Below are 26,345 nucleotides of genomic sequence, written 5' to 3' on the forward strand. Positions count from 1 at the left end.
GATTTAGATGAAGGGATTAAAAGTAACATTCTCAAATTTGCAGATGACACAAAGCTGGGTGGCAGTGTGAACTGTGAGGAGGAGGATATGAGGATAGAAACATAGAAAATAGGTGCAGGAGTAGGCCATTCGGCCCTTCGAGCCTGCACCGCCATTCAATATGATCATGGCTGATCATCCAACTCAGTATCCTGTACCTGCCTTCTCTCCATACCCCCTGATCCCTTTAGCCACAAGGGCCACATCAAACTCCCTCTTAAATATAGCCAATGAACTGGCCTCAACTACCTTCTGTGGCAGAGAATTCCACAGATTCACCACTCTCTGTGTAAAATATTATTTTCTCATCTCGGTCCTAAAAGACTTCCCTCTTATCCTTAAACTGTGACCCCTTGTCCTGGACTTCCCCAACATAGGGAATAATCTTCCTGCATCTAGCCTGTCCAACCCCTTAAGAACTTTGTAAGTTTCTATAAGATCCCCCCTCAATCTTCTGAATTCTAGCGAGTACAAGCCAAGTCTATCCAGTCTTTCTTCATATGAAAGTCCTGACATCCCAGGAATCAGTCTGGTGAACCTTCTCTGTACTCCCTCTATGGCAAGAATGTCCTTCCTCAGATTTGGAGACCAAAACTGTACGCAATACTCCAGGTGTGGTCTCACCAAGACCCTGTACAACTGCAGTAGAACCTCCCTGCTCTTATACTCAAATCCTTTTGCTATGAATGCTAACATACCATTTGCTTTCTGATGCAGGATGACCTGGGCAGGTTGGGTGTCCAAGCCCTGTGCTCAACCTCCAACCTGGAGGACCAGTGGATCGCAGTTCGTCTCGCCTCTACCCTTCGACCTGTCCAGCATGGGAGACCCTAACAGGAGACAAATCTCCCGCTGGCCTTGCTCTAGGGGTCACTGAGACACACAAGCTCCCCGACCACGACTAGGTTGCAATCTTCATGTGCCTGTTTTTATTCATCCACTAATATCACCATAACAGTGTCAACATTTGGAAGTCTGGCTGCCTCATTGTCTCCATCACACAGTAATTAGGTTAAGAATCATCTTTGAGTGGCTTGGCGTGGTCCAGGGTGAAGTACAAAGAACTCGTTAGTCAGTTCTATGAAGATCTGCCAGCCTGGGTTAGAGCATCGTGTTGGGGCATTGTGAATGTTCTGGTGTTTGACCCCAATCTGTTTTTTTGAAACTTCGAGCGATGATTTCACAAGCCGTAGGTAAACAGCAGCTGACAGTGTCACTACAGTGATCCAACATTGCATCAAAGTAGAACGCCACACGTCAAATAGAAGGCCGAGGATAATGTTTGGACGATCGTTTCGCAATACTGCTTTTACCAAAGGCTCATCAGCCATTAAAGAGCTTCGTCCATTGCTCCTCTGGCCAAAGACTCGAGTGGACCCTGTGTGAGGCGGAGGCCAGAGCTATGAGAATAAAAGCTTCCAAAAGACACTGAGTGAAGAGTCAGGTCAAGAGTGTTTCATTGTTGTGAGTCTGTGTAAATTCTCTGCCTCAGAGGGCCGGTTCTCTGGATACTTTCAAGAGAGAGCGTTGGGGGAACAGACCCAACGGGTCTGCACTTGGTCTAGTGGCTCTCTTAAAGATAGCGGGGCCAGGGGCTATGGGGAGAAGGCAGGAACGGGGTACTGATTGGGGATGATCAGCCATGATCACATTGAATGGCGGTGCTGGCTCGAAGGGCCGAATGGCCTACTCCTGCACCTAGTGTCATATGTCACATCGTTATATACTGCTCAATTGTGGTCTAACTATAAGAAAAAGAGTATGCAGAGGCTCAAGGTAGATTAGATAGCCTTTATTGTCATTCAGACCGAAGTCTGAACGAAATTGCAGCAGTCATACATATAATACAATAACAAACAACAATAAACACATATTAACATCCACCACAGTGAGTCCACCCAGCATCTCCTCACTGTGATGGAGGCAAAAGTCTTAGGTCTGCAGTCTCTTCCCTCCTCTTCTCCCTCTGCGCTGAGGCGACCCCCCCCCCCCCCCCCCCCCCCCGGGCGATGTTACAAACAGTCCCGCGGCTCAAACACCGCGACCCGGGGTGGTTGAAGCTGCCGCCCACCAGTCCTGCAGACGCAGCCGCTGGCCCGCGGCCGAACCCCGGACTCAGGCCACCACCGCCAGAACACCGTCCCAGCCACCCTCACGTGAGTACTGCACCGTCTTCAGCCTCGGGCTGGGCCGCCCCGACATGGGCGTCGCTTTTCCCCCCGGACCGGGCCGCCCCGACTTGGGCGCCGAACCTCCCTCGGGCTGCCAGCGCCGCACCTCCCCGAGCTCGGCCGCTCCGACGGGAGCCTCGTTCCACCCTCGGGCTGGCCGCCCTCACGGGAGCGTCCCAGCCTCTTCCAGCCCTGAGCAGGACCACCCTCACGGGAGCGAGCTCAGGGCGAGTCCTGACGGTGCTCTGCCTCCGGAGCCTCGAGGTCGTCAGCTCCATTAGGCCTCAGCGCAGACGGAGGCAGAGAAGGGGAATACGACAACAAGGTCGCATTCCCCCGCAGGGAGAGACTGCAAACCCCGTTTCACCCCCCCCCCCCCCCCGCCCACCCACACAAAACACAAACTAAAAACCAAAAACTAGACTAACCAAAACACAATAAACAACACAAAAAACACAAACAAACGGGACTGCCGCTGCAGCCAGAGCCACGCCGCCACTCCAGAGGTAGCGTACAATGATGTTGCTGCTGCGTGTCCCAAGGTGGCATAGTGCCAGTCAATTGTTTGTGTCCACTAGAGTGCCAACCTGTGAGGCACTCTTAAAACAGCTGATGTTTAGTTTTATGTGTCGCCTGGACAAGTCAGAGAACCACATAATTGAAGCCTTAGTCAGCCCTCTGAAAAGCTGCTACAGATTCCCTTTAGGCTAAGATGGCATTGGTGCAATAGCTTGTATATCTTATAGGCTAATATGCAATTTTTAATGTATTTTTTGTATCTCCTTATACTGTATGATGTGTTATATGGACCTGTGTCTGAAATAAAGCTTTATTACTATATGTCCCAGATTGAGCAATGGAATTGTCCCAGATGAACAATGGACCCCAGATAGGACAATGAAATGAACAATGGAACAAACTAAATTATTTGACCAGACGGTGAAAGAGCAGGTACCAGGAACAGAGTTGGTACTGGACAAAAAGTGGAGGCAGGACGTAGAGAGGGCAAGTTTAGTATAGTTTAGTTTATTGTCACGTGTACCGAGGTACAGCGAAAAGCTTTTTTGTTGCGTGCTAACCAGTCAGCGGAAAGAGAATGCATGATTACAATCGAGCCGTCCACAGTGTACAGATTACATGATATATCACCAGGGACTAACTTTTACTGAACCACTCTAATGCTTTTTTAAAAAATTGCTGTTTTTTTCCCTTTTTCCTTCCGCCCACGATATTTAATATGTAAAAGAATATGTGATTCTGTTCCATTCTGTTTGTAGTCTGTTTGTTTGTCTTTTTGCACAAAGTCCGTGATCGTCGCCACTTTTCATTTCACTGCACATCTCGTGTGTGTATGTGACGAATAAACTTGACTTGACTTGATAAAGGGAATAAAGACACAGAGGCCTGGGCAAGACGGCCACAGCAGGCAACAAGGGAAGAGATGGTTGCAATGGGCAGAACATCGCACAGGGAAAGGGGCAGAGTGAATTGAAGGGTTGGATGGGCAAGGGGCAGGACTATTGAGGGAAAACCAGAAAGGGGAGGCGGGGGGGGGGGGGGGGGGGGGACATGTGGCACTGGATGTCCGAGGCTCAAAGTGCCAAGGCTCCGTGGTATGACGGACTGACTCCACGGGTTCTAATGTGACCACACATGGTTAAAAAAAGATCAAAAGTGTAAATAACCAACCAATCGATTCCACCCCTTATCTCCACATTCTGTTTACTGCTAATGTCCACAAAGCAGAAAGCAGTAAAACAAACTGAATATACAAATATATCTTGGACCTGTACTCCAGTGAAGGTCAGTGTGTGTGGGACATGTACCCCAGTGAGGGTCAGTGTGTGTGTGTGTGTGTGTGTGGGACCCGGACCTCAGTGAGGGTCAGTGTGTGTGTGTGTGTGTGGGACCTGTATCCCAGTGAGGGTCAGTGTGTGTGTGTGTGTGTGGGACCTGTACTCCAGTGAGGGTCAGTGTGTGTGTGTGTGGGGGGGGGACATGTACCCCAGTGAGGGTCAGTGTGTGTGTGTGTGTGTGGGTGGGACTTGTACTCCAGTGAGGGTCAGTGTGTGTGTGTGTGGGGGGGGGACCTGTACTCCAGTGAAGGTCAGTGTGTGTGTGGGTGGGACTTGTACCCCAGTGAGGGTTCATGTCTATAGTAGAAGTTACAATGCTGCATTTGGGAGTACGGAGAATGAAATGCATTTTTTTTGTCAATAGCTGTTCAATTCTGAGATTTGGACAAATGTATCTGCAATTTACATATTCCACCTTTGCACCCTGTCCTTCCTGCGCTGCTGACTTTGATTTCCATCAGTTCCTTACCTGGAAAGAATATTCTGTGTTCTCTCTCTCTCTGTGTCTCTCTCACTAGGAAGGGAGGGATCAAACTGGGGTCAAAGCTCAGGGAGGTCAGGCATTCTACACTAGTTGAGTCCCTGATCAGTGAACTGACTGCCACCTGGTGCCCTGCTTTTGTACTGCAAGTCACCCATTGCCATCACTCATGCAGACCTCATGGGAACACCAAGAGATATTGGGATAATCCTCTCGGGTTTGGGGGCTAGGGAAACTCTCACTACTCAGGGAGCCAGTCCAGTCGTAACAGAAAGAAGCTCCCTGCATTTATGTAGCACCTTCCTTGGCCTCATGAGATCCCAAAGTGTTTTACAGACATCGAAGTCGCTGTTGAAATGTCCACACCATTGCTGTGTAGAAGTTGGGGTGACCAACGTGGACGCTCCCAGCATCAGCACTAACAACCAGATAACTTTAGGGCCAGTCCCACGAGCATGCGACTCCATGCGGCAAGCGCGACCTAAAGGGCCGGTCCCACAAGCATGCGCAACTCCATGCGGCAAGCGCGACCAAACCAGAAGTGGGGGCCGCGCGGAGGTTGAGAGTGACATGACGTTCGAGCGAAGTCCGCGGGAAGTTCGCGCGTGACGTACGGCGTTGAGGCAGGTGTGGGCCGGCAGGCCGTTGCCGCGCGGAATTTTTGAACACGGTCAGTTTTTCGGAGCCCCGCGCGATGTCGGGACCAGCTCCGCACAACTCCATACGACTCCGGCGATCGAAGTGGGACCGGCCCCGCGAGGCCGTACGGCTCACGCGACCACGTTAGGCCGTGCTTGCCGCATGGAGTCGCATACTGGTGGGACAGGCCCTTTAGGTCACACTTGCCGCATGCTCGTGGGACAAGAACTTTAATGACACAATAGTGGTGGAGTAACTCAGCAGCTCAGGCAACATCTCTGGAGAACATGGATGGGTAACGTTTCGGGTCAGACTGAAACTTCACCCATTCCTTCTCTCCAGAGATGCTGCCTGTCCTGCTGAGTTACTCCAGTATTTTGTGTCTACCTTCGAATGATACCAAGCCTATTACAGCCTGCAAACCTGTACGTCTTTGGAGTGTGGCAGGAAACCGGTGATCCCGGAGAAAACCCACGCAGGTCACTGGGAGAACGTACAAACTCCGCACCGCATACACCTGTAGTGTGGATCGAACACGGGTCTCTGGCGCTGTGAGGCAGCAACTCTGCCGCTGTGCCACTGTGCTGGCCATCGCTAAGGTACTAGAATGCCGAGGTTCTGGAAGCAGAATGTATGGGGGAGGGGGTTGGAGCCCATGTTTGAAGAACACTTTATTCAGCATTGCAAGGCATTCCAAATATAATGGAGAAAGAACTGGAGTGATGGGCAGAATGGCCTTTGGTGTTCATTTCAACTAACGTGAACTCTGCTTCAACATCTTGATGAAACTGTTGGCTTTGATGTGCGACACGGGGAGAGGAGGCACTTGAGATAACATGATGGAAAAAGTGAGAGGTGGGAAGAAAGTTGGTCACCAGTTAATGAAGGGAGGATGGTGAGAGGAAAACCAGCCATTACCTCATGTCCCGGGAAGCTTGGGTGGCAGGAATTAGAAGTCTTTACCTCAGTGCCGGATCGTATGGTGCAGTGGCTGAGACACTAAACTAAACTCTAATACAGTGAATAACCCACTCTGAGTTGGGGAGAGGAGCGGCGATGCTTGGGGGAGGGTTAGAAACGCAAGGCCTTATACATTTAAACCTCACCTATGGTCCACATTCTTCCAAGGTCAGTGTTGATGTTGATTCCAAGCCATAGAATCATAGATACAGTACTTGATATCCGTACAGAGTTTCTCCCTGTGACCGCGTGGGTTTTCTCCAGGTGCTCCCGGTTTCCTCCCAAGCTCCAACGATGTACAGGTTTTGTAGATTATTTGTTTTAATATTATGTAACATTGTTTAGTACAGTGTTAGTGTGTGGTCAGCGCGCATTCGGTGGACCTGTTTCCGTGATGTATCTCTAAACTAAACCAACACTGTAAATGAACTGGTGAAAAGGAATGGCTTAAGGGTCTCGACCTGAAACGTCACCTATTCCTTCTCTCCAGAGATGCTGCCTGTCCCACTGAGTTTCTCCAGCATGTTGTGTCTATCTTCGGTGTAAACCAACATCTGCAGTTCCTGCCTGCACTGTAAATAAACTTCCATCTAAATCCACAACTAACTCCCCCTTAATATCCCCAGCGGCTGCTACTGGTGAATGAAACCTTGAGCCATTGCCAAATAACAACTCATGAATTTGTCCCCTCGAATAACAGTCCTCAATACAATCTGTTCAAAAACCACCTTCAAATAATCAAACCAAATGTCCAAATAATCCCTCGGATAATGCCCCGATTGAGTGCTCTCATTAATCGTCAGAAAATACTCTGCTCCAACCTGGTAAAATAAACCTCACCTTCAACAAACCCCCTGAAAAATAATCCCAAATCCCACTTAACATTCCATGAAAGAGCCAGAGTCAGAACTAAAGAGCACTCCTGCTTTTCTTGGATGGGTGCCAGTGTACACGTCTAAAAGATAGACGGCTAAAAATCTCATCTGAAGGACAGCCCTTCCAGCAGTGCAGCTTTCCCACAGTCCAGCATCCGTGTGGTGCTTTAGTTTAGTGATACAGCTCGGAAACAGGCCCTTCAGCCCACCGAGTCCGCTCCGACCGACCAGCGATCCCCACACATTTACACCACCCTACACACACCAGGGACAATTTTACATTGATACCAAGCCAGTTAACCCACTAACGTGCACGCCTTTGGAGTGTGGGAGGAAACCGAAGATCTCGGAGAAAAACCCACGCAGGTCAGGGGGGCGAACATGCAAACTCCGTAAAGACAGCGCCTGTAGTCAGGGTTGAACCTGGGTCTCTGGTGCTGTAAGGCAGCAACTCTGATGCCACGCCACTTCCTCACAAACATCCCTCTGACTGTACAGTGTTCCCCTGGCCACAGGAGACTTCAACCAACAACCTCCAGAAGTTGAAGGTAGACACACAATGCTGGAGTAACTCCGCGGGACAGGCAGCGTCTCTGGAGAGAAGGAATAGGTGACGTTTCATGGTCGAGACCCTTCATAGGTTCATCAGTCATCGGAGCAGACATAGGCTATTCGGCCCATCGAATCTACTCCGCCATTCATTCATGGCCGATCTATCTTTTCCCCTTAACCCCATTCTCCTGCCTTCTCCTTGTAACCCCTGACACACGGACTAATCAAATATCTGTCAATCTCCATCTCAAAAATACCCAACGACGGCCCCCACAGCCGTCTGTGGCAATGAATTCCACAGAATCACCACCCTCTGACTAAAGAAATTCCTCCTCATCTCCTTCCTAAAGGTATGTCCTTTAATTCTGAGGCTGTGGCCTCTGGTTCTAGACTCTCCCACTAGTTGAAACATCCTCTCCACATCCGCTTTATTCAGGTCTCTCACTGACCTTGAAGTCTTTGGAGTCATCGTGAGGGGACTACAGTGTAAAACGGTGCCGAAATGGCGGCTCTTACATATGGACTCAGTGTGCTGCTCTGTACATTCAGTACGAAGGGGATTGTGCTTTTGTGTGGTGATGGTCTTGCTGAGCTGTATGCAAAAAATAAAAAAGCATTTTGCTGTACCTTGGTATACCTAATAATAAATAAACAATTGAAACCATAGCGTGAGTTACGTCAGGCACCTTGTTAAGCATAAGCATAAGGAAGCGGTAGAGTTTCTACCTTACAGTGCCGTTGAGCCGGGTTCGATCCTGACTACGGGTGCTGTCTGCGCTTAGTTTGTATGCTCTCCCCGTGACCAGCGTGGGTTTTCTCCTGGTGCTCCGGCTTCCTCCCACATTCCAAAGACGTCCAGGTTTGTAGGTTAATTGGCTTCGGTAGTGTCCCTAGTGTGTGTCGGACAGTGTTGGTGTGCGGTGATCAGCCATGTTCACAGTGAATGGCGGTGCTGGCTCGAATGGCCGACTCCTGCACCTATTGTCTGCTGGTCAGGCAGCAGCACTAACCGCTGCAACACTACGCCATGGGGAAGGCTGGGAGTTGGGAGGGAATAGTGAGATTGGTACAGCTGCTGCCTTACAGCGCCAGAGACCCAGGTTCGATCCTAACTATTGGTGCCATCTGTACTGACTTTGTATGTTCTCCCTGTGACCTGCGTGGGTTTTCTCTGGGAGTCCTGGTTTCCTCCCACACCCCTAAAGACGTACGGGTTTGTAGGCCAATTGGTTTGGTATTATTGTAAACTTTCCCTAGTGTGTGTGTGTGTGTGTGTGTGTGGGAAAGTGTTAGCGTGCTGGGATCGCTGGTGGGAGCAGACACGGTGGGCCAAAGAGCTTTTTCCGTGTTGGATCTCCAAACAAAAACTAAAACTAAAAAACACGAGAGCGAGCAGCAGGTACAAACAAAGACCTGAAATGCTGGAGGGATGTTGACCTCGTCCAACATTTGTATCTCCCACGGAGGGTGTACTCTGGAAAGGAGGAGTTTGCTGCGGAATTATTACTGCACAGAGAGCAATATTATTTCTGGGCAGAACTGACATCTTCCTCAATTGATCTTCATGATGGGCCGAAGGGCCTCTTTCTGCACTGTCGCTCCTCAGACTGAACCCATTGTGCAATTGGCCACCTCCTACCATCCTGCCCAGCCACCCTCCCCTGCAGCCACGGCTTCACGGAAAACGTCAGAAGTCTTCGTAAAGTTCCACTTCGCTTGGTGTCCTCTGGTCCAGGTCAAAGCTCTCAAACCCCAGTAGTGGCTGCGATTCCTCCTCACAAACCAGCTTCTGGTCCCAGCGCATCAGCACCAGCGAAAGGAGGAAGAGCAGGGATCCTGCAAGACAAGACAGTGTGTTAACACAGTTTAGTTTAGTTTAGAGGGGTAAGGGGAGAGGCAAAGGGGAAGGGGGGGAAACTCTACCGCTTCCTTCTGCTTATGCTTAACAAGGTGCCTGACGTATGGCGTGCACAGCCTAAAGTTGTAAGACAACTTGTTCTGTTTGATCTTCTGTTTGTGCACGCCAGGTTGATTGCATTCGTTGAAACAGGGTGGACCACGTGAAGGTTGCAATCTCCCACCCCCCCCCACAAAAAAAAGGAGACTAAGATGGAAAGACAATAAACAATAGGTGCAGGAGGAGGCCATTCGGCCCTTCGAGCCAGCACCGCCATTCAATGTGATCATGGCTGATCATCCCCAATCAGTGCCCCGTTCCTGCCTTCTCCCCATATCCCCCGATCCCTATTTTTAAGAGCCCTATCTAGCTCTCTCTTGAAAGCATCCAGAGAACCTGCCTCCACCGCCCTCCGGGGCAGAGAATTCCACAGACTCACAACTCTCTGTGAGAAAAAGTGTTTCCTCATCTCCGTTATAAATGGCTTACTCCTTATTCTTAACAACTGTGTGTGTGGCCCCTGGTTCTGGACTCCCCCCAAACATCGGGAACATGGTTTCCTGCCTCTAGCGTGTCCAAGCCCTTAGCAATCTTATATGTTTCAATGAGATCGCCTCTCATCCTTCTAAACTCCAGAGTGTACAAGCCCAGCTGCTCCATTCTCTCAGCACATGACAGTCCCGCCAGAGGAATGGATACAGGAGATGGATACAATGTTGTGGCCATAATGGATTTGCTACAGTCAGTCACGTGACCTTTGGCCTTCCCCGTGCGTTGTCATTATGGGGTGCGTGTGCCACAGGGTGGGTGTTGGACGTACCGGCCACAAACATGCCGGGACACAGGACGAGCAAGGCCAGGCGCAGGCTCCAGCGGCGGGTGAGCGGGGTGACCAGGAGCGGGGCATTGCCACCGATGTTGGATATGATGAAGATGTAGATGGCCACGACGGGAGTGCGAACTGCGGGCGCGACCAGCTCCACCACGATCGTCAGCGCCACCCCGATGCCCATCTCACCTGAGGGGGGGGGGGGGGGGGGCCAAAGAGAAAGGGTAAAGGTCAAACCAAGAGAAACATCAGCAGAGACTCGGAGCTCACAGAGATCCCTTCACCGGACACACAACCCCCCCCCCACATCCTCGTGAGTGCGCAAAAGCCCCGCACGCCCACTTTCCTTATTGTCTCCAGCGCAGCGGTAGAGTTGCTGCCTTAAGCCCCCCTGTCCCACTTCGGAAACCTGAACGGATACCTCTGGAGACTTTGCGCCCCACCCAAGGTTTCCGTGCGGTTCCCGGAGGTTTTTGTCAGTCTCCCCACCTGCTTCCACTACCTGCAACCTCCGGCAACCACCTGGAAACTCCGGGAACCGCACGGAAACCTTGGGTGGGGCGCAAAGTCTCCAGAGGTTTCCGTTCAGGTTTCCTAAGTGGGACACAGGGGCATTACAGCGCCAGAGACCTGGGTACAACCCTGACTACAGGCGCTGTCTGTATGCAGTCTGTACGCATTCTCCTCTGGTGGGTTTTCTCCAGGTGCTCTGGTTTCCACCCACACTCCAGAGACTCCAGCGCAGGTTTGTACGTTCACTGGCTTCTTGTAAATTGTCCCTCGTGTGTAGAATAACATAGAACTAGTGTACGAGTGATCGGTGGCGGGTGCGGACTGGGTGGGCCCATGAGCATATATTGCCACACTGTGTCTCTAAGACTGAAACTATAAACAGTGTTGAACATCTCCATATGCACACGGAATCCATGTACAGTGAAGGGCCTGTCCCACCTGGCCATCGTTTACGCGACAGGCCGGCAGTGTCTGAGGTGTGATGGTCGCTCATGTCATCATGCGTCCGCACAGCCGTCTGGAGCGTGTGACGTCATTTGAAGATAGACACTAAATGCAGGAGTAACTCAGCGGGACCGACAGCATGTCTGGGGAGAAGGAATGGATGATGTTTCGGGTCGAGACGTTAAGTCGGAAGAAGGGTCTCAACCCGAAACGTCACCCATTGCTTCTCTCCAGAGATGCTGCCGGTCCCGCTGAGTCACTCCTGCATTTAGTGTCTGTCTCCAATCGTTTTGGCCCCGCTCTGGGAGTTAGAGTGGGGGCAGATCTGGAACCGCAACGGCCGTGAGCCCCAGGCCGAGCTCAGGCGATCGTTTTCCTGCTTCTGCTGCTGTTGGAGGTGAGACGTTGCACCAGGGCCAGGGTCTTGGGCCTGTCCCACTTTGGCCGTCAGTTACGCCACAGGCCGGTGGCGCGCGAAGATTTCATGCAGGACCAAGTCCACACTCCTCCACGCCACTCCATGCGCCCTTCCCGCGCTACCCACACGCTACCCCAAGGGTTTCGGCCCGAAACGTTGCCTATTTCCTTCGCTCCAAAGATGCTGCTGCACCCGCTGAGTTTCTCCAGCAATTCTGTCTACCTTCGATTCTCCAACATCTGCAGTTCCTTCTTGAACAAACTCACCAATTATATTGGCCGGGATTAAAGAGATGAAGGAATATGGCGGTTTCAGCCAGAGTGCCCCAGCGACAAAGGGAGCTGCTGCTACCTGTAGGAGAGAGAGAACGAGAGAACGAGAGAATGAGAGAGAGAGAGAGAGAGAGAGAGGGGGTAGCTGTCCACTGTGACGGTGTGGATAATCACATCTGCACTGGGGCAAACCATGGGTAGTGTTGAGACCAGAACAGGCTGGCAATGGACCCTGGGCTCTTCCCCACCTACAAAGGGCATCCGTCACTGAAGGTGTCCCCTCAACGCACGTCTCCGAAGCGTTGCGGCAGAGGGTTAGCGCGGGAACCATCTTGCAACCTCCCTGAGATGGCAGATGATTAAGTTACTTAAGTTATGACATCGGATGGAAGCTGCATACCAAATCTCGTTGCACTTATGTGTAATGACAATAAAATATATTATTATTATTATTATTAGTAGTAGTCGGTCCAAAGGACAGAGGGCCCGGCCCGGCAGTGTGAGAGATAGTGGCCAGTGTGAGGCAAGGCTTACCTGACTGACGACCAAGACCCACACACGTGCGTACAAGCCTCTTCTCTTGACCAATTGATCCGCAATAAGCCCTCCAGCAACCGCTCCAATGCAGCCCCCCACTAGCGGTATCCATGACAACCAGCGGCCCACATCCACACCGCTGAAGTACAGGTTGAAATATACTTGGGTGTTGTAGGCCCAGACATACCCTGCTGGAAATGGGAAAACAATATCTCAACACCAACACCATCACCCCCCATCCCCCGCCGCCTCACCCCCTCCCCTCCCCCCCACCCCCCCCCCCCCCCCCCCCCCCCCCCCCCCCCCCCCCCCCCTCCCCCCCCCCCCACGGTGAGATGTAGCAACACAAAACATCTACTGACCACACATCTTTCTCTCGTTTCACACGAATGGAACGAGCTGCCAGAGGAGGTAGTTGAGGCAAGCAGGCACTATCACAACATTTAAAGGACATTTGGACAGATACAGGGATAGGAAAAGTTTAGAAGGATATGGGCCATACGTGGGATTATTATAGATGACCAGTGATCACGCCCTGCCCAGTAACCGACACACACAAAGGACAATTCCACAATTTACCAAAGGCAATTAACCTACAAGCCTGTACGTCTTCGGAGTGTGGGAGGAAACCAGAGCACCTGGAGAAAACCCACCAGGTCACAGGGAGAACTCCATACAGACAGCTCCCGTTGTCAGGATTGAACCCGGGTCTCTGGTGCTGTAACGCAGCAACTCTACCGCTGCGCCATTGTGCAGCCATAACTGCCCACCTCTCTTGTCTCTCTGTATCTCTCTCTCTTTCCCACTCACTTACCTGCATTCCTGACAGAGCCAGCGAAGGAGAAGAGCAGGAGTGATGGCCGGAGGAAGGGCCGCAGACCCTGCACCAGCTTGTGCCGGAGACCGAGACCATGGGTGCTGGCGCTGCCCCTCCTGGTCGCAGCCTCGCGGACCGTCAGCAGCAGGACAGCGCTCACGACAAACCCGGGGAGAGCGCTGAGGAAGAACGCCCATCGCCAGCCCTGAAACAAGCACAGGGTCACACACGTGCACCTCCCCCCCCCCCCCCCCCCCCGCCACAAACCTGCTCAGATTAACCCAGGCGGCTGTGGACCCCAAGACGATGGGTATGTTTAAGGAATAGGTTGACACGTTCCTGATTAGTACGGGTGTCAGGGGTTATGGGGAGGAGGCAGGTGAGCGGGGTCGTGAGGGAAAAGGTGTGTCAGCCATGATTGAATGGCGGAGTAGACTTGTTGATGGCCTCACTCTGCTCCGACAACTTATAAACCCAGGAAAGGTCACAAACAGCAAAACAAGAACCCCTCCTTCTCTCCCCGATGGCAATTCCCCCGTGTAATGATCTGTAACCCTCCCTGTCAATTCTGTCCAAAGCACCTCATATCATCCGTGGCTCGGACTAGTGGACTGGCTGGCTGGATTAATGCACAATCAGCATGAAAAGTTGGTTGATGGGTCAGCATCAATTCAATGGGCTGAAGGGCCTGTTTTGCTGCTGCATTTCACTACGACTCCTTTGTTCCAGTAATGTAGTATTGGGAATACAGCCACAGAATTGTATGGAGCTAGTCGTGATCAGAAAGTGGTTATTGCCGTATCATTAGTGAGAAGGTGAGGAGGACTTCTTCAGTCAGGGGCTGGTGAATCTGTGGAATTCATTGCCACAGACGGCTGTGGAGGCCAAGTCATTGGGTATTTTTAAGGCGGAGATGATCAGATTCTTCAATAGTAAGCAAGAGCATCTGGACCACACCCACGCGGGCACAGGGAGAACATGAATAAGTTAGGTCTTTATTCTCTGGAGCGCAGAAGGTTAAGGGAGGACTTGATAGAGGTCTTTAAAATGATGAGAGGGATAGACAGAGTTGACGTGGATAAGCTTTTCCCATTGAGAGTAGGGAAGATTCAAACAAGAGGACATGACTTCAGAATTAAGGGACTGAAGTTTAGGGGTAACATGAGGGGGAACTTCTTTACTCAGAGAGTGGTGGCGGTGTGGAATGAGCTTCCAGTGGAAGTGGTGGAGGCAGGTTTGATTTTATCATTTAAAAATAAATTGGATAGGTGTATGGATGGGAAAGGAATGGAGGGTTATGGTCTGAGTGCAGGTGGATGGGACTGGGGGAGAATAAGTGTTCGGCACGGACTTGTAGGGCCGAGATGGCCTGTTTCCGTGCTGTAATTGTTATATGGTTATTATATGGTTATATGCAACCTCCGTACAGACAGCACAGAGGTCAGGCTTGACGCAGTGAAGCAGCAACTCTACCAGCTGCGCCAGCGTGCGGCCACGAAGGGCAAGGTTTAGTCGGCGGGTACAGGAATGCCAGGACAGGTGAAGGACCGTACCTGCCCCAGGATGTTGGCTCTGGTAACATAGTTGCCAATAGCGTAGGAGAGACTGTAGCCAGCGTAGATTCCCCAGTTGTAGAAGCCAATGGCCGAGCCTCGAGTCACCTTGGGGAAGTAGTCCACGATCAGACTGATGGCAAACGGCGTGCATCCCGCCTCACTGAGAAACAGGGGGACACCAGGCATTGAAAACAAAGCATCGCAACATAGGAAACATTCATGGTTTCAGGGAATCGGCCAGAATAGAAAAAGCCTTTCAATACATTGAGCCTGTGCCTTCACTTCTAGAAGCTGCCAATGAGACATCGAAATATAGAAAAATAGGTGCAGGAGTAGACCATTTGAGCCAGCACCACCATTCAAGAAGGGTTTTGGCCCGAAACGTTGCCTATTTCCTTCGCTCCATAGATGCTGCTGCACCCGCTGAGTTTCTCCAGCATTTTTGTGTACCTTTGATTGTCCAGCATCTGCAGTTCCTTCTTAAACACATTCAATATGATCATGGCTGATCATCCAAAATCAGTACTCCGTTCTGGATTTTTCCCCCATATCCCTTGATTCCCTTCGCCCCAATAGCTAAATCTATCTCTCTCTTGAAAACATCAAGTGAATTGGCCTCCACTGACCTGTCATATGCTGAGAGAATGGAACGGCTGGGCTTGTACACTCTGGAGTTTAGAAGGGTGAGAGGGGATCTTATTGCAACATATAAGATTATTAAGGGTTTGGACCCACTAGAGGCAGGAAACATGTCCCCGATGTTGGGGGAGTCCAGAACCAGGGGCCACACAGTTTAAGAATAAGGAGTAAGCCATTTAGAACGGAGACGAGGAAACACTTTTTCTCATAGAGAGTGATGAGTCTGTGGAATTCTCTGCCTCAGAGGGTGGTGGAGGCCGGTTCTCTGGATACTTTCAAGAGCTAGATAGGGCTCTTAAAGATAGTGGAGTCGGGGGATATGAGGAGAAGGCAAGAACAGGGTACTGATTGGGGATGATCAGCCATGATCACATTGGATGGCGGTGCTGGCTTGAAGGGCCGAATGGCCTACTCCTGCACCTATTGTCTATTGTCTATTGAGACCCTTCTTCAGACTTCAGGTTTGTAGGTCAATTGGCTTGGTGTGAATGTAAGATTGTCCCTAGTGTGTGTAGGATAGTGTGCAGGGATCGCGGGTCGGTGCGGACTGGGTGGGCCTAAGGGCCTGTTTCTGTGCTGTATCTCTAAACTAAACTGTAAACGGAGTGTGCTGGCATCACCTGATCCCTTGCCCAAAGCGCAGCAGTACCAGGTGCCAGTATTGCTTGGAGAAGCCCATCAGTAACGTCATCAGGCTCCAGAGGAAGACACTGGCCGACAGGAAATTCTTCCGATTCACAGAATCCGCCATAAACCCCACGACAATCCCTGCGACAAGAATTAAAGTGTTGTCATCAGATGCCGGGGGGGGAATGATCTCAACGTTGGAAATGCTCCGACTCAAAACACTGCGACACACACCACTCAAACATAGAGGCTGTGTAACATTTGTAGGATGCAACCGCAGGTGCTGGTGCTGGTTTATGCCAGAGACAGACACAAAATACCGCAGTAAAGGGCCGGTCCCACCAGCGTGCGACTCCATGCGGCAAGCACGACCTAAGCGGGGGCCGCGCGGAGGTCGAGTGAGTGACGTGAAGTGCGAGCGAAGTCCGCGGGATAGTTCGCGCGTGACGTACGGCGTCGAGACAGGCGGTTGCCGCGCGGAATTTTTGAACGTTCTCAGTTTTTCGGAGCCCCGCGCGATGTCGGGACCAGCTCCGCACAACTCCATACGGCTCCGGCGATCGAAGTGGGACCGGCCCCGCGAGGCCGTTACGGCTCAAGCGACCACGTTAGGTCGCGCTTGCCGCACGGAGTCGCATGCTGGTGGGACAGGCCCTTAACTCAGTGGGACAGGATGCAACTCTGGAGAAGTGTTGACTCTGGCTGACGTTTCGGATCAAGTACCTTCTCTGAAGAAAGGTTTCGACCCGAAACGTCACTCAATCCTTGTCCCGCTGAGTTACTCCAGCATTTTGTGCCTAGCAAAGTAACATCGCGCGTTGGACTCAGAGGTAAGTAAGTCCCTATTCCATGTGGACTTAGCCTGATCCAAACTTGACTTCCATCTCTATGGGATCTGGAGGACACAGTTGTTGGGCTTTTATTCGTTGACTCCTCCCCTCCTGTAGAACTATGTATTGTATTTGTAACACCCACTATTCCTACACTGACCCATTGCATCTGCACCTGGCCTCATCACCTGTACCAATATACCCTTACGCTTCTACGCAGCGGCGGTGGAAAGCATCTTGTCCGGGAACATTACCATCTGGTTTGGGAATTGCTCTGCCAAGGACAAGAAGGCTCTGCAGAGAGTAGTGCGTTCGGCCGAACGCACTATGGGAACTTCACTCACCCCCCTGCAGGAACGATACAACAGGAGGTGCAACTCCAGAGCAAACAAAATCATGAGAGACCTCTTCCACCCCTGCAACGGACTGTTCCAGCCGCTACGGTCAGGCAAACGCCTCCGTTGCCATGCAGTGAGAACGGAGAGGTTGAGAAGGAGTTTCTTCCCAGAGGCAATTCGGACTGTAAACGCCTTTCTCACCAGGGACTAACTGTACAGAACGTTTTTCCTTCTATTATTTATTATGTAAAATAATATGTGTGTTATGATTGTGTTTATAATTTGTTTGGTTGTTTTGTTGTTCCGCGAACATTGCCACTTTCATTTCACTGCACATCTCGTATGTGTATGTGACAAATAAACTTGACTTGACTTACCTGCCCACCACACCTGTAGCGACCATGGTACCCACACTAGCATACCATACCTGTACCTACATCAGCCCACTGCACATGTACCAATTACTGTACCTACACCAATCTACCACACCAGTACCAACTCATTGCAGCTACACCAGCCCACACCTGTTGTACCTACAACAGCACGCCACACCTGCACCAACCCACCACACTTATGCTACGCCAGCCCACACCACCTGTACCGACCCACTGTATCTACACTAGCACACACACACCACCTGTATCGGTCATTGTACCCACCACGGTACCTTCACCAGCCCACCGCACCTCTACCAGCCACTGTAGCTACACACCAAACACCACACCTGTACTAACAACTATACCTACACCAGCCCACTACACCCGTACCAACTTACAGCCCACCGCACACCTGCATCAAACCAGGTGGCTTCCCACCTATCGCCTCCCATACCTGGAGCAGCATCGCACCAGGTAGATAAAAATGCTGGAGAAACTCAGCGGGTGAGGCAGCATCTATGGAGCGAAGGAACTAGGCAACGTTTCGGCCGAAACGTTGCCTATTTCCTTCGCATAGATGCGCCTCACCCGCTGAGTTTCTCCAGCACTTTTGTCTACCTTCGATTTTCCAGCATCTGCAGTTCCTTCTTAAAACAAGAGGACATGACTTCAGAATTAAGGGACAGAAGTTTAGGGGTAACATGAGGGGGAACTTCTTTACTCGGAGAGTGGTAGCGGTGTGGAATGAGCTTCCAGTGGAAGTGGTGGAGGCAGGTTCGTTGGTATCATTTAAAAATAAATTGGATAGGTATATGGATGAGAAGGGAATGGAGGGTTATGGTATGAGTGCAGGCAGGTGGGACTAAGGGAAAATAATTGTTCGGCACGGACTTGGAGGGCCGAGATGGCCTGTTTCCGTGCTGTAATTGTTATATGGTTATGGTTATATGGTTCAACAGCATCGCACCAGTACTGGTCATCTGATGCCATGTCCCTTACAGTCAGCAGGTGAGTCAATGGTTCCCAACTGATAAAGATCCAGACGAACATCAAACGTGTGCTCCAAGCTTCACTTGCTAACAGCGATGTGCTTGGTGCGTTGGACAACACTGCTCAAATAAGCACTCACCTGTCAAGGTGTAGACAAGGACGAAGACAGGGCCAGCCATGATCTGATACTCCCATCCAGTCCCATCGTAGTTCCATTGACAATATTGTGTCTGGTTCTCGCTGTGGAAGGAGAGACAACTGGGAAGGAACAATAGCTTTTGGTTATTTTAAAAAACTGTAAAAAGCACAGAGCTTACAGCCATTGTGTGGGGTATCTTCCTCTTGCACTCATTTTAGATGATGTTGCAACCACTCCCCGACACTCTCCCATGAATGGTCGGTCAGTGACTATTCAAACCCCTTCTCATCTTCCGCCTTCATCCGTTATCCAACAGTCACGGATTTTACAGGATGCACCTGTGGTCAGTTTTATCTGCCATTATCCTGTGCATTTCATTTAATTGGACTGGAGGGCGGCAGCTTCGACCACCCCGGGCCGCGGAGCTTGAACCGGCTCGTTGTCGGAGCTCGGTTGAGCCGCGGGACTGACTTAACATCGCCCAGTGGGGTAACAACATATTGCCTCAGCGCAGAGGGAGAATGAGGAGGGGAGAGACAGTAACCCTAAGATTTTTGCCTCCATCACAGTGAGGAGGTGCCTGGTGAACTCACTGTGGTGGATGTTAAGGTACACAAAAATGCTGGAGAAACTCAGCGGGTGCAGCAGCATCTATGGAGCGAAGGAAATAGGCAACGTTTCGGGCCAAAACCCCATTGTTAATGTTGGATGTTAATTTGTGTTTATTGTGTGTTTTGTTGTCTATTATTATATGTATGGCTGCAGGCAACGACATTTCGTTCAGACCAAAAGGTCTGAATGACAAATAAAGGATCTAAGTCTAAGTGTAAGTTCAGTCTCCTAGTTGGTCTTCAAGGAATACCTGCTATATAAACTTGCAAATAATAAGGGAGCCAATATGTTTCTACATTGATTTTTGGATAGGTCAAAAAAAAGACACAAAGTGCTGGAGTAACTCAGCGGGTTAGGCGGCATCATAAGGTCATGGGGAATAGGAGTAGAATTCTCTACCGAGACCAACACTCAGCTGGTCACAGCCTCCCAACTCAGAGATGACCCTTGGACCACTCCATTAACCACTCCTCAATCTCATGCCAGTGTGTTTCAATAGTACATTAACGGTACAAAGTTACACATTTCATATCAGTTTATAGCAGGGGAAACGGAGGAAATACAAAGATAGAAGAGAAACTAGAACTAAATAGGAGGAACTTACTGACTGCAACATTAGTTGTCGAGTGGAGATGAGGAAGATGGGCGTCACGGTGGAGTTACTGCCTCACAGCGCCAGAAACCCAGGTTCATAGAAACATAGAAATTAGGTGCAGGAGTAGGCCATTCGGCCCTTCGAGCCTGCACCGCCATTCAATATGATCATGGCTGATCATCCAACTCAGTATCCCGTACCTGCCTTCTCTCCATACCCTCTGATCCCCTTGGCCACAAGGGCCACATCTAACTCCCTCTTAAATATAGCCAATGAACTGGCCTCAACTACCCTCTGTGGCAGAGAGTTCCAGAGATTTCACCACTCTCTGTGTGAAAAAAGTTCTCCTCATCTCGGTTTTAAAGGATTTCCCCCTTATCCTTAAGCTGTGACCCCTTGTCCTGGACTTCCCCAACATCGGGAACAATCTTCCTGCATCTAGCCTGTCCAACCCCTTAAGAATTTTGTAAGTTTCTATAAGATCCCCTCTCAATCTCCTAAATTCTAGAGAGTATAAACCAAGTCTATCCAGTCTTTCTTCATAAGACAGTCCTGACATCCCAGGAATCAGTCTGGTGAACCTTCTCTGCACTCCCTCTATGGCAATAATGTCCTTCCTCAGATTTGGAGACCAAAACTGCACGCAATACTCCAGGTGTGGTCTCACCAAGACCCTGTACAACTGCAGTAGAACCTCCCTGCTCCTATACTCAAATCCTCTTGCTATGAAAGCCAACATACCATTTGCTTTCTTTACTGCCTGCTGCACCTGCATGCCTACCTTCAATGACTGGTGTATCATGACACCCAGGTCTCGCTGTATCTCCCCCTTTCCCAATCGGCCACCATTTAGATAATAATCTGCTTTCCCGTTTTTGCCACCAAAATGGATAACCTCACATTTATCCACGTTCGATCCTGACTACGGGTGCTGTCTGTACGGAGTTTGTACGTTGTCCCCGTGACCCTCTGTGTTTCTCCAGATGCTCTGGTTTCCTCCCACACTCCAAAAACATACAGGTTTGTAGGTTAATTGGCTTGGGTAAAATTGTCCCCAGTGTGTAGGATGGTGCTAGTGTACGGGGATCGCTGGTCGGCACGGACCCGGAAAAGGGGAAAAATAGATCAGCTGTGTTCGAATGGCAGAGCAGACTCGATGGGCAGAATGGCCTAATTCTGCCCCGATGTCGTGTGGGTCTTGTAACAAAATTAAGAACATTACCTGGAGACACAAGGAACAGCACGTGCTGGAATCTTGCCCGGAGGACAAAGTGCTGGAGTATCTCAACAGGTCAGGCAGCATCTGTGGAAGGGTCTCTCCATTCCCTCCACAGATGCTGCCTGAGCCACTGAGTTACTTTGTGTTATCCACCCACTAGCGATTAGGCTCGGTGGTAGCAACCTCGCTTCAGTGTAAGGTGGCTGCAAGTTCAAACCCAAGTGAATGACTCAACCCCCAGAGAGGGTTGAGTTGAGCACTGCGCTTCCAACCCTTCTGACTCTCTAGAATTTAGGAGATTGAGAGGGAATCTTATAGAAACTTACAAAATTCTTAAGGGGTTGGACAGGCTAGATGCAGGAAGATTGTTCCCGATGTTGGGGAAGTCCAGGACAAGGGGTCACAGCTTAAGGATAAGGGGGAAATCCTTTAAAACCGAGATGAGAAGAACTTTTTTCACACAGAGAGTGGTGAATCTCTGGAACTCTCTGCCACAGAGGGTAGTTGAGGCCAGTTCATTGGCTATATTTAAGAGGGAGTTAGATGTGGCCCTTGTGGACAAGGGGATCAGAGGGTATCGAGAGAAGGCAGGTACGGGATACTGAGTTGGATGATCAGCCATGATCATATTGAATGGCGGTGCAGGCTCGGAAGGGCCGAATGGCCTACTCCTGCACCTAATTTCTATGTTTCTATTGCCATAGAGGGAGTGCAGAGACGGTTCACCAGACTGATTCCTGGGATGTCAGGACTGTCTTATGAAGAAAGACTCCTGCACCTAATTTCTATGTTTCTATGACCAGTGGTTAGATCGAGACCTCTTACATAGCACAACTTGGACAGTGAAAGGGCATGTTCCGCTTGTTGCTCCCGCCAGTAGTTCCAACTCCCCCCAACCACCCTTGCCCCCAATCATTCATCGCCGAGCTGTGCATAAAATCATTGGGACTGCTTGTATGTTTTTTTTTGCACAAAATTAGTTCTAGTAAAAGACCATCAATTGGAGAGTAGGTAGATAAAAATGCTGGAGAAACTCAGCAGGTGAGGCAGCATCTATGGAGCGAAGGAAATAGGGCCAAAACCCTTCTTTAGACTGATGTGAGAGTGGGGAAGAAGAAAGGAAGAGGTGGAGTCAGAGGGCTGAGGGAGAGCTGAGAAGGGAAGGAGAAAGTAAGGACTACCTGAAATTAGAGAAGTCAATTTGCATACTGCGGTGTGATTTACATGACCATGTCAAAGGAGCAGATTTAGGCCACGTGGACCATCTAGTCTGCACTGCCATTCCATCACAGTTGATCTGTTTTTCCCTTCACCCCATTCTCCCCCCCTTAACCTATAACGCCCTTCTGCAGCATATTTCAGCATTTTCTGATCATATTTGTAAAATGACGTTATTTCTATCCCTCTCTTCACGCTCACTGTCATTTCAATTTCCTGGCGTTTCATCCTCCACCACCTGCCATTTTCTCGACATGAGAAACCACAAGGGGTAGTTCCTAGTTCCATTTAATTTGGTTGAAAATCCCCCCCGTGAAAATTATCTTCCTGTTTCCACAAACCTTGGCCTGGTTTAAAGTTGCTGCCTCAGTCAATAGACAATAGGTGCAGGAGTAGGCCATTCGGCCCTTCAAACCAGCACCGCCATTCAATGTGATCATGGCTGATCATCCCCAATCAGTACCCCGTTCCTGCCTGCTCCCCATATCCCCCGATTCCGCTATCTTTAAGAGCCCTATCTAGCTCTCTCTTGAAAGTATCCAGAGAACCTGCCTCCACCGCCCTGTGAGGCAGAGAATTCCACAGACTCACCACTCACTCTGTGAGAAAAAGTGTTTCCTCGTCTCTGTTCTAAATGGCTTACTCCTTATTCTTAAACTGTGGCTCCTGGTTCTGGACTCCCCCAACATCGGGAACATGTTTCCTGCCTCTAGCATGTCCAAACCCTTAATAATCTTATATGTTTCAATGAGATACCCTCTCATCCTTCTAAACTCCAGTGTGTACAAGCCCAGCTGCTCCATTCTCTCAGCATATGACAGCCCCGCCAACCCGGGAATTAACCTTGTAAACCTACGCTGCACTCCCCTTAATAGCAATAATTGTTATTCTTGACAGTCCTCCTGCCCCTTGCCTAGCCCAGTCCACCACAGAACCAGGCCATCGTGATCTGACCCCACTCCTGCTCAGACACCTCAGACAAAAGCTCCACGCTTGACATTCATCCTCCCCGGCCTTTCCAAAGCATCCAGAACGCCCCTGGTCGCTGAAACCTTATTCTCTCATCGTGTTCTCTTGCATCCAACACTGGGAGTTTTGGTTGAAAGATACAGGCCCTTCGGCCCACCATTGATCACCCATTCATGCTAGTTCTATGTTATTCCACTGACACATCCACTCTCTACACACCCAGGGGCCAATTCACCAACAAACCCGCACGCCATTGCGATGTGGTGGGTGGGAAATCCACGCAGTCACAGGGGGAACGTGCAAACTCCACACATACAGACAGGACCAGAGGTCAGGATTGAACCTGGGCCTACTGGCCCTGTGAGGCAGCAGCTCTACCAGCAGCGCCACTGTGTCACCCAAGGTGGAATCGTCACTTGAGCCTCTCCAATAAAACCCAGTTTATTCCCAATCTTAGTCATGGTACAATGAATGTCACCCCAATCTCAGTCTTGAACCAATACCCAACCACCGTTCCTCTGAGGCCATTCCTCGCCCCTCCCTCATGTCCCAGTCATGGCAAATGTTGCTAATGTGTAGGAAGGAACTGCAGGTGTAGGTTTAAACCGTAAATAGACACAACATGCTGGAGAAAGTCAGCGGGTCAGGCAGCATCTTGAGAAAGGGAACAGGTGATGTTTTGGGTTGAGACCCTTCTCCACAAACATATTCCCCAGCCTCAAGTCCTGCCCCCCCACACATTCTCTCCCTGATCCCATTCTCCATCTCACCCCCTCCCCTGACTCAGGGAAGATGGGAAAACTCAGCGGGTCGGGCAGCATCTCTGGAGAGGAGCAGCATGAAGCTTTCAGGTGGAACTCGTGTTGCCAGCTCTGGTAACCACCACCCCCCCCCGATATTCTCACCTCTCTTGGGAGCTGGCGTTTCGGCACTGCACCTTGCTCCCCTCCGCACCCCCGGCCGAAAGACAGCTTCTATCCCCAAACTCCAAGTCCTGCGCCAGCGGTTGTATCACGATGGCCAGGACATAGCGATCAAGCTGGTTGAGCAGATAGGCGGCGAGGAGACAGCAGAGAACATACACAGGGTAGGAGCCTGCCTGGCAGAAGCCGAGGGCTCCCATCGACTGGAGCAGAGGCGCCCGAGCAGGTTCAACCGGAACGTCTCACTCTAACAACCCCGGGACGGGAACACGGCTCACCGCTTTCACGCGTTTACAGAAACAACAACCCCCCCCCCCCCTTCTCCCTAACCAACCACCCACCGCGGAGGCAGACGTTCAAATCTCAGCTTAATTTCACTTCCCGAAACGATGCAGCCAAGTGTAGGAAAGTCCAGCAAAGGCGATACTTAGTTTGTTACTTTATTACTTTGCTACATACCTCGGCAACACAAAATACTCCGCATGGAGTCAGGTGGTGGTGGGGGGGGGGGGGGGGGGGGGGAATCCCTGGAGAGTCAGTTGATATATTGAAACTTTAGTCCTTCAGCGAGGGTCAGCTGTGGAACACAGAACTCGGCGAAACACTCAGCTTGGAGGGAAATGTGGAGAGAGTGGATGTGGGCAGACAGATGTGTACAGCAATTCGTTCTTCCCCCGCACAATTAAAGCATGGAATAATCTCCACCCTACCATAGTTACCCAACCAGATGCAACTACATTGAAGGTAGCTCTTTCTTCCCAAAAACCCTTTCTGGCTCAAGTCCTCCCTCCACCACCTCCAGTTTGAATTCCATTTGGAATATCCTGGGAGTCTAGGACCAGAGGCCAGAGCAGAAGAAAAAGGCATACCTTTAAAAATGAGATGGAATTGATTCAGTCAGAGGGTGGTGGCTGTGTGGACTTCATTGCCAAGTCAATGGATAGTTTTAAGGCGGAATTTGACTTGTTGATTCTTCTTCTTGCGTATGATGTAAAGTTGTAGGACAACTTGTTCTATTTGATCTTATTTGTTTGTGCACGCCAGGTTGATTGCATTCGTCGGACCAGGGTGGACCACGTGAAGGTTGCAATCTCCCACCCCAAAGATTCTTGATTAGCGCGGGTGCCAGGGGCTGTAGGGCGAAGGCAGGAGAATGGGGTTGAGAGGGAAAGATCAGCCATGCTTGAATGGCGGAGTAGACTTGATGGGCCGAATGGTCTAATTCTGCAGATGGACACAAAATGCTGGAGTAACTCAGCGGGGTCAGGCAGCATCTCTGGAGAAAAGGAATAGGTGACATTTCGGAACAAGACCCTTCTTCAGACCGAGTCAGGGGAAAGGGAAACAAGAGATATAGAGGGTGGTGTAGAGGGATATCTAGAAGAAATAAATGAAAGATATGCAAAAAAAGTAACGCCGATAAAGGAAACTGGTCATTGTTTGCTGGTTGAGAACCAGTACAATGAAACTCAACAAGATGACTTTGAAGCTGGCACGACTTGGGTGGGAGGGATGATTCTTAGAACGTGAGGTCGGCTAGAGAAAGGAAACGGCAGATAGCTGGGCAGGAATGATAGATTTCAGGAGTTACGGGGTCAGGATTCCTAAAATTCATTTGGGGAAGGAAGGGACGCCTGAGTGATATTCAATTTAGTTTAAGGTAGACAAAAATGCTGGAGAAACTCAGCGGGTGAGGCAGCATTTATTGAGCGAAATAGGTGACGCTTTGGGTCGAGACCCTTCTTCAGACCGATGTGGAGGTGGCCGTGAAGAAGAAAGGAAGAGGCAGAGACAGTGGGCTGTGGGAGAGCTGGGAAGGGGAGGGGAAGGAGGGAGAAAGCAAGGACTACCTGAAATTGGAGAAGTTCATACCGCTGGTCCTCCAATTTGCGGTGGGATTCATTCTGGCCATCATTTTAGTTTGGTTTATTGTCCTGCTGCATGCTATCCACTCATAACCCCAGGGAGGAGGAGGAGGAGCCAGCTGGGAGAGGTATCATCCGCTCAATAATC

General features: G+C 50.4%; 1 protein-coding gene across 2 annotated transcripts; it reads right to left on the minus strand.

Moving 5' to 3' along the window:
- Positions 1 to 5,128: 5,128 nt before the first annotated feature.
- Positions 5,129 to 24,604, minus strand: LOC129712108 (probable galactarate/D-glucarate transporter GarP). Of its 2 annotated transcripts, none has more exons than XM_055660309.1 (9): positions 24,315 to 24,604; positions 18,797 to 18,915; positions 16,116 to 16,263; positions 14,854 to 15,016; positions 13,298 to 13,505; positions 12,481 to 12,671; positions 11,941 to 12,025; positions 10,291 to 10,488; positions 5,129 to 9,409 (listed from the first exon to the last, which is right to left on the minus strand). In XM_055660309.1, the coding sequence occupies exons 1-9, from the start codon at positions 24,530 to 24,532 to the stop codon at positions 9,261 to 9,263; spliced, it is 1,479 nt and encodes a 492-aa protein (XP_055516284.1). In that variant the 5' UTR covers positions 24,533 to 24,604; the 3' UTR covers positions 5,129 to 9,260. The 2 variants fall into 2 exon arrangements, with proteins under 2 accessions (XP_055516284.1, XP_055516283.1); XM_055660308.1 differs by having other exon boundaries at positions 12,481 to 12,674.
- Positions 24,605 to 26,345: the final 1,741 nt, after the last annotated feature.

Source organism: Leucoraja erinacea, chromosome 31 (assembly GCF_028641065.1).
Source record: "Leucoraja erinacea ecotype New England chromosome 31, Leri_hhj_1, whole genome shotgun sequence".
Lineage (NCBI taxonomy): Eukaryota > Metazoa > Chordata > Chondrichthyes > Rajiformes > Rajidae > Leucoraja > Leucoraja erinaceus.